Raw genomic sequence first — 16,927 nt, 5'->3', positions numbered from 1 at the left:
GAACAGTTTAAAAGCTAATTACTTAATTTTTGTACAAACTGGTAGCTGTCTCTTGAAAAGTCGGTACTTCAATCTCATGTAGTCATCCATTTAACGTGAGTGTTTCTAGCCAAACAGCAGTCAAAACTGATGCATCTGGTACTACAGGGTACTACTACTATCATTCCAGCTGAATTTCAACCTTCCAGGAATAGGATGCTCATGGCAGAAAATTAAGTTACTAAACAGGTAAATAAGAAAAGGACACTACATCCTACTTAAGCATTTCGGTCCAGAAATAAGTATGTAATGAAGAAGTAAGATGCAATGAAGACCCTCTTACAATTTAAGAGCATAAAAACATATATTCTCTCCTGTTTTTGTTACACTCAGGCATTATACAAACCAGAAGTTTAAATATTTGGTATTTCTTAAAATTGAAAAGATACCCAAACTCTCTCTCTCTCTATATATATATTGAAAATATAGTACTTGATGTAATTACTATAAAAATTTTATAATAATAATATAAAAATTTTGTAACTTGGGATCAATTATACTTCAGATTAAAAAAAAAAAAGAAACGCAACAAATGAAACAGCTGGAGGCACTCAGTGCTCCAGGCTGATGCTTCCTAAAGATCATTTATCTCTTCAAATTCCTGGCTCCCAACATCTACTTGAATTAATAGAATTGTCAAGTGGGGACACAAATATTAAGTAGTCTTTCTGATTTTTGTTCTGAAAGATATGTGTCAACTTTTCAGTCACTCAGGTACCTGTTCTAATCTCTGAGTTAAGGCTGATTAGGGGTGATTGATGTTATAGATGCTTTAAGCAATAAGCATCTTTGTACCGGTTTTTAGTTTCTCGAGTTTTATGATAGTTTTAGTTTAAGCATAAAGATACTCTCCCAATACACTTTTCTGGGATGCACTCATTTTCTGTTTAACTAAGCTGATATTTCAGCAAGTAACTATATAACCAAATGAGAATCTTGTCTTGTTTCTCATAACTAATCTCTAGATTTTCACCCATGACCAATTCCTGATTTTCCATCTGGATACAGCATCAGCTTAACTGATAGGACTGGGTGGATCTCACCATGTGACAAAATAGTCATCATTATCAAGTCTGTAACTGGCCATGCACTGCACCAGCACTCGTTTTCTTGATGCCTCATGCTAAAACAACCCCTTTGTGGGGCCTGAAAGCTGAATTTATTGAAGATTAGTGAATGCGCCAATCCATAAACACTCTTTAATTCTGCAATTCCTGTAACTTGAAGTTGAGTCGCTTGAATTTGAAGAGATCTCACTTCAAATTACTTTAAAGTATATGGCTGATGGTATAGTAAGTAAATACACTGGCAAGATACCATGCCCAATTTATGCTCAAAAGTTAAAAGTAATCTCTAGGGTAAGTGAAAAACAGCACAAATAGAAGGTGTGTTGAACCACCTGCAATGAAAGGAAGGTCAGGTGTGAACTTAGGTCCATGTATTTGCATTTTATAAAATTGCTGTTAATAAATACCATGTTTGCAACAGGTAACTAAAAAGCTCCATAATATACTGTAAGAGTCACCCTGCTGACAGCAGGGGACTGCTAAAAATACCTCTTCCATGAAAAGAAGGGGTATTTGAGCAGGTACTGGTTTCTGTAACAATGCCCTTGTGCTCCTAATATCATTCTGTCTATTTTCACCTCAGCTCCTCATCCCAAAGCCAAGCATCTTTGCCTTCAAAATTCTTACCCACTTCAGACATATTAGGTAGTGATTCATGGCCACATATCTGAGAACATTCACACAGTCCAATATAGATCTCTTTTCTACAATCCTTTCTTTTTACAGAGCATACACATTTCAAATATATTTCACATGATTTTAAAATCTGAACAATGATTTCTTGCATGTTTCATTGTATTTTACATTAAAAAATGAAAATAATCAAAGACATTTTTGGTATTTCTGTTAGTACTAGAAAGAAATACTGTCAGTAATGGATTTCTGCTAGCATTATACTTCAGATGAAAAAAATACTTTCTGAAGCTTTAAACATGCGTGTTTTTTCCTTCCTTTTTATTATTACTTGAATGAAATCCAGTTCCTATATACAGTTTCACACCATAAATAAAAGACATGTTTTACAATTCTGTATGTAAAAATGTGGTTTTTGTCAAAGATCCTTCTTTGTCTCCACTAAGATACTACAAAAAGCTATAAAAATCATATAAAAATTGATTTTTAATCATTTTTAATACAAAATAGGCATTAATACAAAACCTAAACTTCTCAATAATAATGACTTTTAGAAGTATCATGAGATTATTTGTATTGGAAGAAATGTCAGCAAACCTCTGACAGATCCCAGTCCAATGTCTTTCTCCAAGGAAGGCTCCTCAGCCATTGCTGGCTGGGCCTGTGCTCCAGACCAACCACCTCTGTAGCTCACTGTTTAGCTTGCTTCAGTTGGCAAATAATTTTTTTGCTTTAAGGGGGCTCAAAGGTGCTTGAGTGGGAAACTGTCTACATTTTAAAAAAGCAATGAAAAAAGTGAAAGTCTGCCCTGATGAATATGAGATAAATAAATGATTTACAACCTACAACCACAAGCACTTTTGAAAGATCAATTTGACACATTTGTCTTTGAGTTTATGGAACTTCAATATTTCAGCCTTTAAAAATACTAAACCTGTTTGTCCCAGATCAAAATATCACCTATAGTTAAGTATACAGTCAAATCCACCAGACTTTCACCTACATCTAGCAAGATATCCTCATATTTATAAAAATGAAATGTTTTACTACCAGCATGACTGCTGCAGGAATGTCAATTAAATAGCACGCTGCTACCTGATGACTTCTTGCAGCTATTGACAAAAATTAAATTAACACATAAAACCATAGACATCCATTTAAAAAATAGTTAATGTTAAAATGACCTTCTGAGAAGACTCTATTACAATGACTAATACATGCAACAATTGATGCCAATCATCATTACATTAATGAATGGAAATATACATGGGGAATCCAAATTACAATTGTTTATCCTGTTACTGTGGAATAGATGACTTCTGACTAAATTAAAACATGAGATGTGCTTTCTCATGGCTGTACTCAGAGTGAAGTGTTGTCTCAGACAAAGAAAATCAGATATGATAGGTTACATTCAAATACCAGGTAATTTAGTGTACTTAGCATCTTTATATGCCTTATTTACATATTCCATAAGATGTCATAGCATAAAGAGATTCAGAATCTGGTTGCATATATGGATTTAAATGGATTTTAAATTCCTTGTTCTGGACAGGGCTGAATCTGAGGAAACACATATGTTTAAGCTCTGAATAGCTCAAAAGATTATATACCGAGCTCTGTTTCAAGCTCATCTCCAAGCAAACCTATTTAACATACCTGGCTGTCACAGGAATTCTGTTCCTTTTACAGACAGAGAGAATATTTTTAAAAAGAGCTTTCTGAGAAATCATATATGGTATTGAGAAGTTAAAATATTAACATTAATAGGAAGGTAGGGGAAAAAAGATTTTGAAAGATGACAAAACATTTCAGTATTACTCAAGAGTGTCTGTGTGAGAAGCTAGAAGATGTATATTGTCTTGATTACACTTCCTCAAAAAATACTTCAGAACAGGACAAGACACAGAGTAAAGCAACATATGCTATTCAAAGAATAAAGTAACCTCTTTAAGAGGAGAGAATAGCTTGAAAAAAGAGACAACTAAATGGGAAGATGGCAAAACACTCCAAAATTACAAAGTGGCGAAGGTGGCAAATAGGAATTTAATTACTACCTTAACATAAGCACTGTAACATAAAAAGTAACTGACTCAGTAATTTATTAGTAGGTCTGAAATAAACAGATTAAAGTACTTTTTACACAATACAACACTGAACTGGGAATTCAAGGCAATAGCATGTTTGGATGCCATTGGCCAACTGTCTAAAAGACTCACAACTTGTCAGCGTTCATAAACCCAGTGGTGCTGATGAAACTCAAATGTTTGCTAAGCTGCTGCTGATGCATGTATCACAGGGTGATCTTTCCTCTGTTTCTAACTTCTGCGTTTCTGTGTTGGCACCTGGCACTGATAAGACTACAGACTAGAAAGGAATCTCTTAAATAGCCACTTTTATGTTCTTGGACCCAACATCTGTTTTCTAAAGAAAGTGTTATGGCACATACCTTCCTCAAATTCAAAGAAAAAATCCTTTCCTTGTGCTTTCTTATCTTCAGTGAGATTAATCACACCAATGACAGGAACAACTCTTCAATTTACCCTCTCAATTTTTGTGAATGTTTTAATTAAAAATGCATTATTTTTGTTTTTCTTACTGAGATATGCTTTGTGCAAATTGCTTCACAAGGAATCTAAAATGTGAAAGAATTAAACTGTGAACAACAACACAGAAAATGTGACAGCCAGCACAATAGCAGTGCTGAGTGGACAAGATCTACTTGAAAGTTTTCAGTGTACAATATTTTCAAAGAGCATACATAGAAAACCTCTTTCATTAAAAGGAATAATGCCCTTTATGAAGAGCTGAAACTCCATCAGCACTCTATCCAAAAAGCCAAGATTCTGTCCTGATCTGATCAGGACAGTTAGTAGTTAGAAATGTTCTCTGTTTTGAGCTGAATACATCACACTACAGGACAACAAGGGAAAGTAAAGGCTACTTACTTATATTTCTATGAAACTTGCCAAGAATATCCATCAATATATTTTAAAAATTATTTAAGCCCTCAGGAATCCATTTACATAAAAAAGAGACCTGAAACTTTGCCAGTAAATATGGTTAGTTTTCTACTGCATAGAGACTGAAACGTCTACCCTTGCTTCAGAGTCACCAAAATCATCAACTGACACTCTAGCACAGTACAAGCCTCTGCTATAAAACACTGCTCTCTAAACTCACACACAAAACCATTTTCAAGAGTGAAACATAGCTTAATTTTAGAAGAAGTAATCTATAAATAATTTGAGATTACAGTTGCACTAGATGTGCACACAGGCACATAGCAAAGGTGCAGCAAAACAGACTCAGAGTACATTTTACAGGCTCAGAAAGTCAAGAGAGAAACTTCTGGAGAAAAGGTTTTCCTTTCTGACAGATCAGCTCCTTACTGGAATATGATGGAAACAGATAGATCTTCCAGTGAGGTATCCCATGGTTATCTTATTTCTGTGACATATTTGGACAATAGCATATGCCTACTGTGCAGATAATGGAGGAAAATATAGAATTCTATGAATTAGAGAATCACAGAATTGATTCAGTTGGGCAGGACCTTTAAAGATCACTTAGTCCTCTCCCCCTGTTCTGGGCATGGACATACTTCACTAGACCAGGCTGCTTAAAGTTCCATCCAACCTGGCCTTGAGCAATTCCAGTGATGGAACATCCACAACCTCCCTGAACAACTTGTTCCAGTGTCTTAACACCCTCATGATAAAATATTTCTGGCTTCTGTCTAATCCAAACCTACCTTCTTTCAGCTCAAAACCACTGTCCTTTTTCCTGTCTTGGAGAGATCGGTAAAAAGCCTCTCCCTCTCCAGCTTTCTTGTAGGCTTCCTTCAAGTACTGGAGGGCCACAGTAAGGTGCCCCTGGAATGTTCTCTTCTCCAGCTCAGCAAGCCCATCTCTCGCTGCCCTTCCTCAGAGGAGAGATGCTCCAGCCCTCTGATAATTTCTGTGTCCCTGCTCTGTACCCACTGCAGCAGGTCCCCGTCTTCTTTCTGCTGAAGACTCCAGAGCCAGATGCAAGACTCTAGGTGGGGTCTCAGCAGAGCAAAATTGGGCTGAATGAACTCCCTCGACTTGCTGGCCATGTTCCTTTTGATGCAGCCCAGGATACAACTGGCTTTCTGGGCTGTGAGTGTATATTTCCAGCTCATATACATACGAAGACATGTTAATGTTTCCTTCAGGTTAAGAAATCCTAATCACTCAAAAAACATTTTCTAAAATCAAACTAGTAGCCATAAACTAGAATCCACCAGTGATAAACTTGCAGTGTTGCAAGATTGCAACAATTTTTCTTTTACTCCCCACAGAGATGTTACAAATTAATGAACTGCGTTCCCAATTTTAAAATGAAAGTCAATGTGCCAGTGTGTAATTTCATATCAATCTGGTTTTGATTAACACAGACTGAACATGCATCAAGTAAACTACTTTTTGTTACACATTTGTTGAAAACTGCTAGCACTTCTGGGCTTTTTAGAATTTCCTTTACAGTTCTAATAGTTCTAACAACTATTTATTATTTTGTATATTTCCATTTTTATCTTGTTCCATGGAACCATTAAAAATATGGAAATAATAAGGATTAAAATAAAACCTTAAAAATGTTGGAGAACATTTGAACAGTGTGACTGGTAGATGTAAAAATGCTGATCAAGAAGCATGCATGACTTTATGAGGATTTGAAATGTCAGATAGATGTTTTCAAATGGTACATAAACAGTCAAATCTAAGTGACATACAGTAAGTTTAGCAACATTCAGTATCAACGATAAAACAGAAAAGAGAAAGTATCTGATAAACTAGTAAGAAATAGAACCATCAGGTTGAATATTGATATTAAACAGCTATTTGCCACAATTTTATAGTCCTTCTTTCTCCTTTGTTTCATTCTTTCTGCATGAAACCTCAGAAGATAAGCTATTTACCTATGTCTATAATTATGAAGCACAGCGACAAAAGAAAAAACCTTTTCTGGAAAAGTTTTGTGGGATTGCCATTCTAGAAAGCACACTGGGCTCAACTCTAAGAATAGAACCAACCTATAAAACTAGGTAAAAAGAATGCAACTGTATTTTAAATAAATAGGGCTACAAATGGTTTCAGAGGGCATCAGAGTGTTTTTTTCCTCTTGTATAGGTTGCAAATATTACTTCTTCTTACAAAGGCCACTGCTATTAGTTTGGATTAAACAGAAACAATGAAGCAAAGGGATGATTCATAATCAGACTGAACATGGCACAACAGCATCTTTTTCGTTTTAAAAACCTAATTTTCTACTCAGTAAAATAGGATTACCTACCACCATTACACACACAGAAACTTATGAAAAGGTGGGAGAACTAAGCTTGAAGTAGGAAAAAGCGTCAGGCAAAATCCCCCAAATATGTAGTATACAGAAAAGCTCCAGCATTTCCTAACAGCAATACGGGAAGGCAGTCACAGGAAAGAGATATTTTCAGGTTTTAGGACATTTATACCCTAAGTTTTTATTTTGACTCTTGTTCCTGCTGGGTCTGTTTTAGAAGTAGACTCTTCCACTGAAGAAGAAGTTTGGCTGTAAGTTGTAACAACTACTAGAAAGAATTCCTTTGCTTTCCACTCATTTTCTAGGGCTCTTTTTCACCTAGGGGTGGCACATGGCTGCTCTTCCCTACTACTGGAAAATTTTATGGACCCAGAGGTTGACCCAGACCAGCTCTGACGGATGTGGCTGGTGGATTTCCTTGGCAAGGATTTCGTCTGTGGCATCAGGAAGGTTGTTATCAGCAGCCATCCTCAAGCTGAATGACATCACACAAGCCCACTCTATGACCTCTTCTATTTCTGGAGTTAAACTGAGAAATATGAACCCAAGAGTATAACCCACCTGACCCACAGGGGCAACTCTAATAGGCAGAGATCAGACAGCATGATAAATAAACAGCCTATTTTCTATCAGCCTTATTCCCTTCCTGAAAGTACACTTATTATACTTAAGAGTAGCTATTCAAGCCTCAAAAAGACTATTGAAGCAGTCCCTTGACAGAAAACCATGATAATGGCTCAGGTCAGCAAAGGTACCAAGAAATGAATTTGACTCATGTTCTGCACAGTAACTTGGTTACACAGAACCAATGCTGTTGGGTATGTAAAACCAAGTGTTCATACTAATCTTGAACTTCTGTGCTTTGTCAAAATGTGTCCTGGTGTTCTGACTTTTTCTGGGAATTGGTGAGGGCATAACAAAATTGTATTATTTTTTATATTCCATTAAAAATTACCACAAAAAAAAAAAATCTATCTTCCATGCCAAAGGCAAATGGGATGAAAGAGGAATTTGGTTTGTTGAGGAGGGTCCCACGGAGAGCTGGTCGAGTAACAACACTCACAACCGATGTGGCTACATATCATCCCACTTTATTCAGCAACTTTGGCATATTTATCCTTCTCTGTACACTGTCTCACGCCACTAATGCTTAATGCTCATTGATCCAGTAGCTATATTCACATGTACTATAACACATACATGTTAATTACTAATTGGTTGTCACGCTATAATCATCTTTAGCTAAGGTGTGCCAAATAAGCAGTTCCCATGACGTGCTTGGCATTTGGCTTCATCTTGGCACAATGCTCATTCTTCCTTGTTGTATCTATTCATGGCCAGTACATGGTCTGTCTTGTTCCGAGGATGGTATGTGGTCTTCAGAGTAACTCTGCAATCTGCAGGCCAGGGCTGTCCAATTCCTGGAGGAGAATATCATGCCTGTGTTCAACCAAGAATCCTTCTACACATCACCCGTCTTCTTTTTGGACAACCCAGGCTTGCTTAACAATTGATTCTAAACTCTTTTTCACACAAGAAAGAATGCAAAGAATAACAAGTGCCGCAGAAACAGCAAGAAAGCAAATCCCTTCTATCAATAAGGTTTTCAGCCAGCCAGTGACCCCAATCTTTGAGCCATTTGTCAAAAGAATTTTCAACAACAGTGAGTTTCTTCATATTATTTTGCAGCTGGGAAAGTTTCTTGTGAATGGATTCTGAATGATCAGAAAGATTCATACAAACATTCCCTCAAAATCTTCACAGCCAAGTCCTTGTGCTAGTAACAAAAAGTCAGTGGCTGCTCAGTTTTGTTATACAGCATGTCGTACACTGTCAACATCAGTAGTGAGCCCGTCTAACACTCAAGAGATAATATTAATTTGTTTCCCTGTCTAACAGGCCAATTGTTTAAAATGTGTGAGGACTTTGGCAGAAGCAACTTGCAGTGTAAAAAGTGAAGCTAAAATGACAGATGGTTGCCCCCACAACTGAACATCATCTTTGCATTCAAGTCCTAATTGATCTACACTGCATCTAATACGCTTAAATTTGTGACTTATATTGAGCATTTGATGGATAGCAAACAATGTTAGCGTACCAAAGCAGCATGATCCTCCTTGTGCTTTTGCAGGTATGGCAGGCCAAGCACGATCCCCACAAAGGAGGAATACTCCTGGAGGCAACATTTTTGCTTTCTCTGCTGCCTTACCATACCATGCAATAGGCCAAGTCCAATTGTTACAGTAACCAGTGGTATTGTAATACCAGGGGGACCCAGGAGCAATCCAAGTAGTGTCATTTGTGGTTTATGGATTCTGAAACTGCCTGAATCAATGTCTTTCTTGTAAAACTCAAAAATTAAACAGTAATTTCCTGGCACAGATCCTAAGATGTCAAGCTCCTGAGGTTCCATGCCTGTAACATTCAGTCCCTGAGCAATTTTGAATGCTTGAATTCCTAAGGGGTTTTTGGAATACCAAGACTTTCACACCAATTGTTTTGCACAGATTTGCTACTGATGGTGCAAAGGTCAGCTGCCGCTTGGTTTGAGTGGTCAAGGTATATTTTACTAATTGTCCAAGGTCCAAATTCTTTCCAATTATTCAAAGGGACCCCAATCAAGCAGGTATGAAATGGGTTAGAGGGGGTAGCTAATGATAAGCAAAATGAATCTTGCTCTGTTTTGTTGGCCCAGGTAACCCACATGTACACTTGTGGTTGGGCAGGTGCCCACGCCATCCCTGGTGAGGGCATGCTGATCATTCCTATCAGCCCTATAATCAAATCAAGCAATTTCATTATTTTGAAATTCTTGTTCCCAACTGACAAGATGAGCCCCACAAGCCAAGAGCTTGTGTTTTCTTTGCAGCTAAAACAACAGTTAAGGCTTTAGTCAAAACCCACCAGCAAAGAGCTTAATCTCTGCTGTCAATACTTTCTGGCATCCAAATTTCTGGGAAAAGCTGATCTGACTTAAGGTTTAAAAATTCTCTGCAAGTATTGTCAGAAGTGATATCAGCAAAGCTGTTTTGACATTCTAAGCACAAAGCATAATCATTTTTGCACGCGGCTACAATGAATAACAAACTTCTGTCTACAATTACTGCAACTTCATACTATTTCTGTTGGCTCTTTACAATTTGCACAAGCAGTGTTCTTAGCCTTACAAAGTCTTCTTAACACAGCATTAAAAGCTCATGGTCCAAATGGGTGACCTCTTGCTACTGTTGACAGCACGTCTTCTACAGATTATGGGATTGGCCCTAATTCTGCACAGAGTTTGTGGAAGACTGAGTTGATGTAGGAAGCTGAGTATGATGTCATCTATATTTTCTCCATTCTTCTGGGGTTGATATGCAGGGCAGACAAATCTGCTAGGAAATCAGAGAGGTCCCTTACCTGTGGAAACAAAAATATCCTCAACCAATAAACAACACTGGAGAAGGTTCCTCCCAATTACCTGTAGTCATGTTTTTATAATGAACTTGCAAACCAGGAATTGTTTGCTTTTGGCTTCACTGAATGGCTTGATGATGTATAACAACGGGGAGCCCTTCTCTTCCTTCTGCTAGGGACAAGTAGTTCAATGTAAATGACACTTTGTTTAATCATTTGTTTAATCAACAGTCTCTGTTGGTGTCTTTTGCTTTCTTCAAATATTTTTTTATCGTACAATTAGCTTTTTCAACTACTGCTTGCCCTGTAGGGGAGTGTGGAATTCCCCTTAAATGTTTAATTCCCCATGTTGTCATAAACTTAGCAATTCGTTGGCTGCTGTATGCAGGACCATTGTCTGTTTTTATCTCTTCTGGCACTCCCATTAACAGCAAAACAGGCTGTCAAGTGTCTTTCCACATGCAATGCTTTTTCACCAGTCTGTGCAGTGGCCCAAACAAAGTGAGAGTATGTGTCAATTGTCACATCTAAATATGTACATATTTAGATTTTCCAAATTCTGGTACATGTGTTACATCCATTTGCCAAACCTGAAGTCCTTTTGGGTTAGTGCCTAACCCTATACCAGGTCTGCGATGGCTGCATTGAGGACAGGAGTGGACAATGCCTTTTGCATCTGCTATGGGTATGTGGTACTGTTGATGTAATGATTTTAAATTTTGGTGGAACATCTCATGACTGTTTTGGGCTTCTTCAAATTTGTTCACTGCAGGTGTTATTGCCAAGCAACTGACTGCTTCATCAGCCTGAGCACTGCCTTCACCTAGACCAATGTTCCACTGATGACTTATGATATGCATGATGCAAAACTCATGTTTTCTTTGCTGAAGGGTACTGTGCAGTTGTATAAACAGTTCACCGAGATGTTGATTTTTTGTTTCCCTTAGCAAAGCATCTTCAATGCGCTGCACTACACCGACTAATAGAGTGAGTCTGATACTATGTGTACAGGTGTGTCATTCCAATTTTTCAGAGCCCAGCACTCTGCTTTCAGCTCCAAGATTTGGAGGCTGTCCCCTGGTTCTCTCCGTTGATCACGTGTTTCTGCCAGTGATTGTCAGATTGCCATACACATGCAGCTTTCTTCATTTTTTGTCCTGCATCTGTAAACACAGGTGGCCCCTCCACTGGTCTTTCTGAGCATAGTGACCTTTTGACCCATTGGTAGTGCTTTAGCATCTTCCAGAGAAGTCCTTTCGGTTGGTTGTTATGCAGTTCCTGTATAACCCATCAAAGCTTCTTGTATTTCTGTTGAATGTCTCAGGAGCCATTCATATCTTGTCCTCAGATTGGAACACTTATGTCTGCAGGTTCATCTCCATCAATTTTGATTATTCTGTCCCTTCCTTTCCTTATCAAGGCTGCCAGTGCTCCTGAATGACTCAAAATGCAATGCTTCGGTTGCACTGGAAAGAACACCCACTCAATGACGATCACTGTACCCTCCCCCTTTTTCTTTTGCCATTGTAGAATAATGGCAAGAGGAGAAGTTGTGGCATTGCAGATTAGTAGAGATAGTGGTTGATTTGCTAGTTGAAGGCTACTCCAGCTTGTTTGAATTTTGTGAGTTACTATATCTAGGGCAGCTTTTTGCTCTGGTAAACAGGTTCAAGGACTGCTTGCTTCAGTGCCATGTAGCCAAGATCGGAAGGGTTGCAGATCATCATTGGTGATGCCAACAATATTACGAATCCATTGCAGATCTCCTAATAGTTTCTGAGCAACATGTAGATTAGCCATCTGTGCAGTAATTGTTACTTTTTGAGGCCTGATTTGAGCATCCGAGATGAGCCAGCCTAAGTATTTCCATGGTGCAGAACGTTGAATTTTTTCAGGGGCTACAGCTAAACCAAAAGAGTGTAGATGATCAATGAGCCATTGTAGCTGAATATTGCAGTTTGATGTCTTCTTACAGATGACGAATACTGGTGAATTCTAGGGACTATTTGTGGGGGTGATGTGACCTGCTGTAATTGTTTCTTTACCAATCTTTTAAGGATATTTAATTTTTTCTCTGTTAAAGGCCATTGATCAATTTATATAGGATGATCAGTTTTTTTGTTTAGCTTTAAAATGGCAGGTTCTGATGTAGTTTCTACCACAGGACCACTTCTAGTTTTGCTCTTCATTGGGACAAGACATCTCTCTTCTAGATGGTGAGAAGCTTCTGAACAACAAAAGGATGCGCTGTCACTGTTTGTCTTCAGGACCTTTGATTTAGATTTCTCTCTCATCACTTTTGTGTTTGATGCAGAAGAACAGGTAGTGTTGTCACAGTCATCAGCTGTCTCAGGAACTCTGCCAAGTTCTTGGCAGAAGCGTTGCCGCAGCACCAAACTTTCTCGGGAGTTCTGCTAGGAAGGGCTGGGGAGGAGAGTTCAAGGTTCTTGGCAGCAGTGTTGCTTGAGTAACATGCCTCTCTGGGAGCCCTGCCAGAAACGGCGGAAAAGGAAAGCTCCATATCTCAAACAGGCTTCAAGGCCTCTGAGTGATCTGTCTGTGTCTCTACAGAAACTTTCTTGAGCTCTCTTGCTTCCTTGCCCTAAGCATCTCTCTGGGCAGAGCCTTCCTGGCCCCGCTCAGCCCCTGGCTGCCACCCTTCACTTCTATCCTACCCTCTGCCCTCTCTTCTGCAGGCAGAGTCAAATTCAAAGCCTCCCTACTACTTGTACCTGGAAGTTGGGTAACTAAAAGCAGTGAAAACCCTAGAAGAGGCTTGAGGGAGGAATTTATACAAAAAGAATTCTCAGAACTACAAAGCAATCTGACTGCCTGAGCCTGATCCAAGGGGTGACTTCTTGGGAAGGGGAAAACGTGGGCAGGGGTGACTTTCACAGCCCCTTGGCTAGGCAGAGCAGATCCGGAATCCCCTATGGCAGACCCTAGCTGCACTACTTCAGAACAAGACCTGGCTGCAACTTGTTCAGAAGAGCAGCAGGACACAGAAACAGCAGTCCTTGTTTTTACAAAGCATTCCCCCAACTCTTATCTTTTGGACCCGCTTGACTCCCAGTCTCCCCAGAATACGACTCTTGACTCTCGGAACACAACAAAAATTTTGAACACTTTCCCAGGAAATCCGGGGGTAGATGATTTTGCGGACTAATGGGAGGACGCTCAGTTGCAACATCAGTGACGCAAGGAATCTCAGAAGAAACAGAGGACACGACCAAAGCTGGAAGCTGATCTGATTCTCTTTTCTTGGGGGATGGGGTACTGTTCACATTGCCTGGAAAAACTCCAGACACACCAGAAGAGAAGGAACTCCAAACTCAAGATTTTCCCAGAAGAGGAAGAATGCTCAGCACCATTCAGAATTAAAGTCTCAGAACTAGGTGTTCTATCTTGGTATGTAATAAAGTCTTTATTATGATCATTCTGTTTAAAACTTTTCCCTTAAAGCTCTGTAGACAGGCATTAGTTTGACTGAAGTCTTTTCCTTTTTGAGAGAGACTAGATTATAAATTTTCTGGTTTATCGGGTCTTAAAAACTACAGGTAAAAGAAGACTTTAAGTCTATATTTTGAGTATTCGCTTCTACTTAGATTAATGAGTCTTTCAGTTCATATTTTGAGATGCCTGAGCAATCTGATGCATCTGTGTGGGATACTGCAGTTGAACTTGTGTGGTAGAATAAGGTCCTTGTCCGGTTAACATGTCTGCTTGCAATGCATACAGTGGCTCCTAGAATTTGATGTCTGTTTGCTTCTTCTACTGCTAAATCTTTTCCATTCCCTTTCAAACATTAAGTATTGAAATGGAGAAGTAATGACGCAGCTCCCGAACAATTAGCAGGGGAAAGGACGTCTGCTGTAAAAATGAATTATTTGATGAGCAGCTTCTGATTGGAGACCATGAGTGGTAACTGTTTGTTTTGCTTGTTGCAGTAATTTCCAATCATGTGGTTCCCAAATTTGCCTGGTTATTGATAATCAATACAGGAAAAGCAAGAGAACTTGCTGCCTTCCCTTCTCCTTCTAAAACTGCATCACTAATGACTCCTGACCAGCGTTGCTGTATTGGATCTTTCTCTGGCTTGGAAGACTGTGAAGGCGACACAAGCCACCCAGGCATTGGTTGAGCAGTAGGAGTGACAGGCATTGGAGTGGAAGGGAGTGTGGGTATAACCTCTGACACTTTTATGTTTTCTGTTTGTTTTTCTAACTGCTCTTGCCACATGGATAATTCTGCTACTTTCTTCATCAATTCTTGAAGCAGATCATTAAATTCAGGGTATTTTGACTTACGAGTTTGATTTTCTCCACTTTCTTCCTCAAATTCGTCTAACAATGTTTCCAGCAAGAGAGGGTGCAAAGGAGAAAGTCTCGCACCAGTAGCTGTTCTGAGTGATTTATCACTCTGCTCTTCTCTCACTCGAGGGAGATTTCTTCTTGTTTTTGGCCAACTATAATGTTTTCTTGTGGGGATACTGAAACTGTAACAATTTCTTGCGGGGAATTTTCTTCTTTTTGTGACACACTATCTACTACTTCTTGCAAAGTAGAGCAGACAGGATCTGTAATTCCTTTCATGGCCCAAGGGTACTTGACCCCAAAAAAACCAGCAAGACGTGATGGCTTGGGAGACATTGGTATTTTTGTCTCCTGCTGTTTTTCACTAATATCACCCCCGAAAACTTCAATGGCTGCAGCAGCCACTTTTTTCTCAGCTTTCATAGTTTCTAAGGTATGAATAAACAGATTTCCAGATGGCTCCCAACTCTTTTGTTTCTTTTCCATTTTCCCTCCTTCGATTGTACTGTCCCAGAGGTAGTTTCCCACCTCTTTCCACTCAGTTGTACTAAACAAGAGGGAAGGCTCAGAAAACTTTTTTCTTTTACGTGCCCACTTTACTAGGGCTTCTATTTCTGTTTCTTTTATGTCGTCTCTCTTAGAGAGGATACTTGTTAGCAATCTAATTGCCGTGTCTAATTCCATCACGGTCTTACCTTGGCAAGGGCTTGTCCGGCCGCCCAAGCTCTGGACTCTGGTCCCTGTCTTTTCCTGCCAGGTCTCTCTTGCCCCCGACTCTCCAGCTCCCAAATCAGATCCTTGCCTGATGCTTCAGAGTCTTCCAGGTTTAGGCAAACTGCATTTAAGCAAACTGCACTTAAGCAACGAGAGTCCCTGTTCATGGTGCCAAAGTGAGGACGGTCCCACGGAGAGTCGGCCAAGTAACAACACTCACAACCGATGTGGCTACATATCATCCCGCTTTATTCAGCAACTTTGGCATATTTATCCTTCTCTGTACACTGTCTCACGCCACTAATGCTTAATGCTCATTGATCCAGTAGCTATATTCACACACACATGTTAATTACTGATTGGTTGTCATGCTATAATCATCTTTAGCTAAGGTGTGCCAAATAAGCAGTTCCCATGACGTGCTTGGCATTTGGCTTCATCTTGGCACAATGCTCATTCTTCCTTGTTGTATCTATTCAAGGCCAGTACATGGTCTGTCTTGTTCCAAGGACGCTATGGTCTTCAGAGTAACTCTGCAATCTGCAGGCCAGGGCTGTCCAATTCCTGGAGGAGAATATCATGCCCTTGTTCAGCCAAGAATCCTTGTACAGTTTGTAAAAAGTGTACAACTGATGGGATAAGATTCTTCAACTGTATTAGTGAAAGCTTGTCTGGGAAAACCATGTCAAATTAAGAACATGGAAAAATCTTCAGTTGGAGCAAAGATATAACAAATTCAGTTTAAGGATAGTAGACTAAAAAAGAACTATGTAAACTTAGTGCAAAGTTATAACAGTAATGTGTATCAGAGTGACTGGGGAAATTGCTAAGTGCTTTGAAACACACAGGTGACTTCGGATTAAATTCATAAAATATGGATTTCAGAACTGACATTAATTTTTAATATTTCATGACACAAAATTCATAATGTAAAGTATTAATTCTTCATATTTTATGAAGGCATTATAACAGATTATAATTGATTAGCATTTTTCCTATGAAAATTTCATCAGAATATTAGTGGAGGGCTGTAATCAAAATGAGTAACTTGCCCTAATTCTAGTTTTCACCATTAGATCTAGTCTTTCCTACTGAGTGAGTATCTGTTCTTATGCTAATGGCCAATTAATATATTTCTGTAACAGAAAAAAATCCGATCTAACTAATTTTCTCTCTTTTCAAAACAATGCAAATACAGCCATGTTCAGAAGAAAAATCTAATGTATGAAGAATAGGAATAAAATGCAGTGTCCACTATGCATAGTAGGGAATCAGGAAGATAATAATGGAAGGACCCACTTAAATTGTTAAATTCTGCCTTTGATCACTTCAGAACAATTTATCTGTTGCCTAGAACATCCATTCCACAGGTCTGTATTCTTGAAAGCCCATTCTCAAAAAAAAAAAATAAAAAATCATCACTTACATCACCTGTTAAATCTA

The 16,927-nt window shown here is 38.8% G+C and overlaps 1 protein-coding gene across 3 annotated transcripts in view; it reads right to left on the bottom strand.

The window, feature by feature from the left end:
* Window positions 1-16,927, bottom strand: part of ST8SIA4 (ST8 alpha-N-acetyl-neuraminide alpha-2,8-sialyltransferase 4) — a 71,242-nt gene that overhangs the window by 6,661 nt on the left and 47,654 nt on the right. The window contains exons 5-6 of one of the 3 annotated variants that reach the window (XR_005952165.1): window positions 15,466-16,048; window positions 8,121-10,460 (exon numbers count right to left, since the gene is read on the bottom strand). The exons of 1 other annotated variant lie outside the window; for it this stretch is intronic. Coding sequence is in view for 1 of the 2 variants with exons in the window: in XM_041398128.1 (XP_041254062.1) it covers window positions 15,961-16,048 (88 nt within the window). In the remaining variant the exon portion in view is untranslated. Of the gene's footprint in view, window positions 1-8,120; window positions 10,461-15,396; window positions 16,049-16,927 lie in introns of those variants that run through there. One more of the 3 variants, XM_041398128.1, reaches the window with a different exon arrangement.

The sequence above is a fragment of the Onychostruthus taczanowskii genome, unplaced genomic scaffold, assembly GCF_017590055.1.
Source record: "Onychostruthus taczanowskii isolate IOZ18803 unplaced genomic scaffold, ASM1759005v1 scaffold140, whole genome shotgun sequence".
NCBI lineage: Eukaryota > Metazoa > Chordata > Aves > Passeriformes > Passeridae > Onychostruthus > Onychostruthus taczanowskii.
Note: the sequence above shows the minus strand (reverse complement) of the source record. Positions and strands in the feature narration are given on the sequence as shown.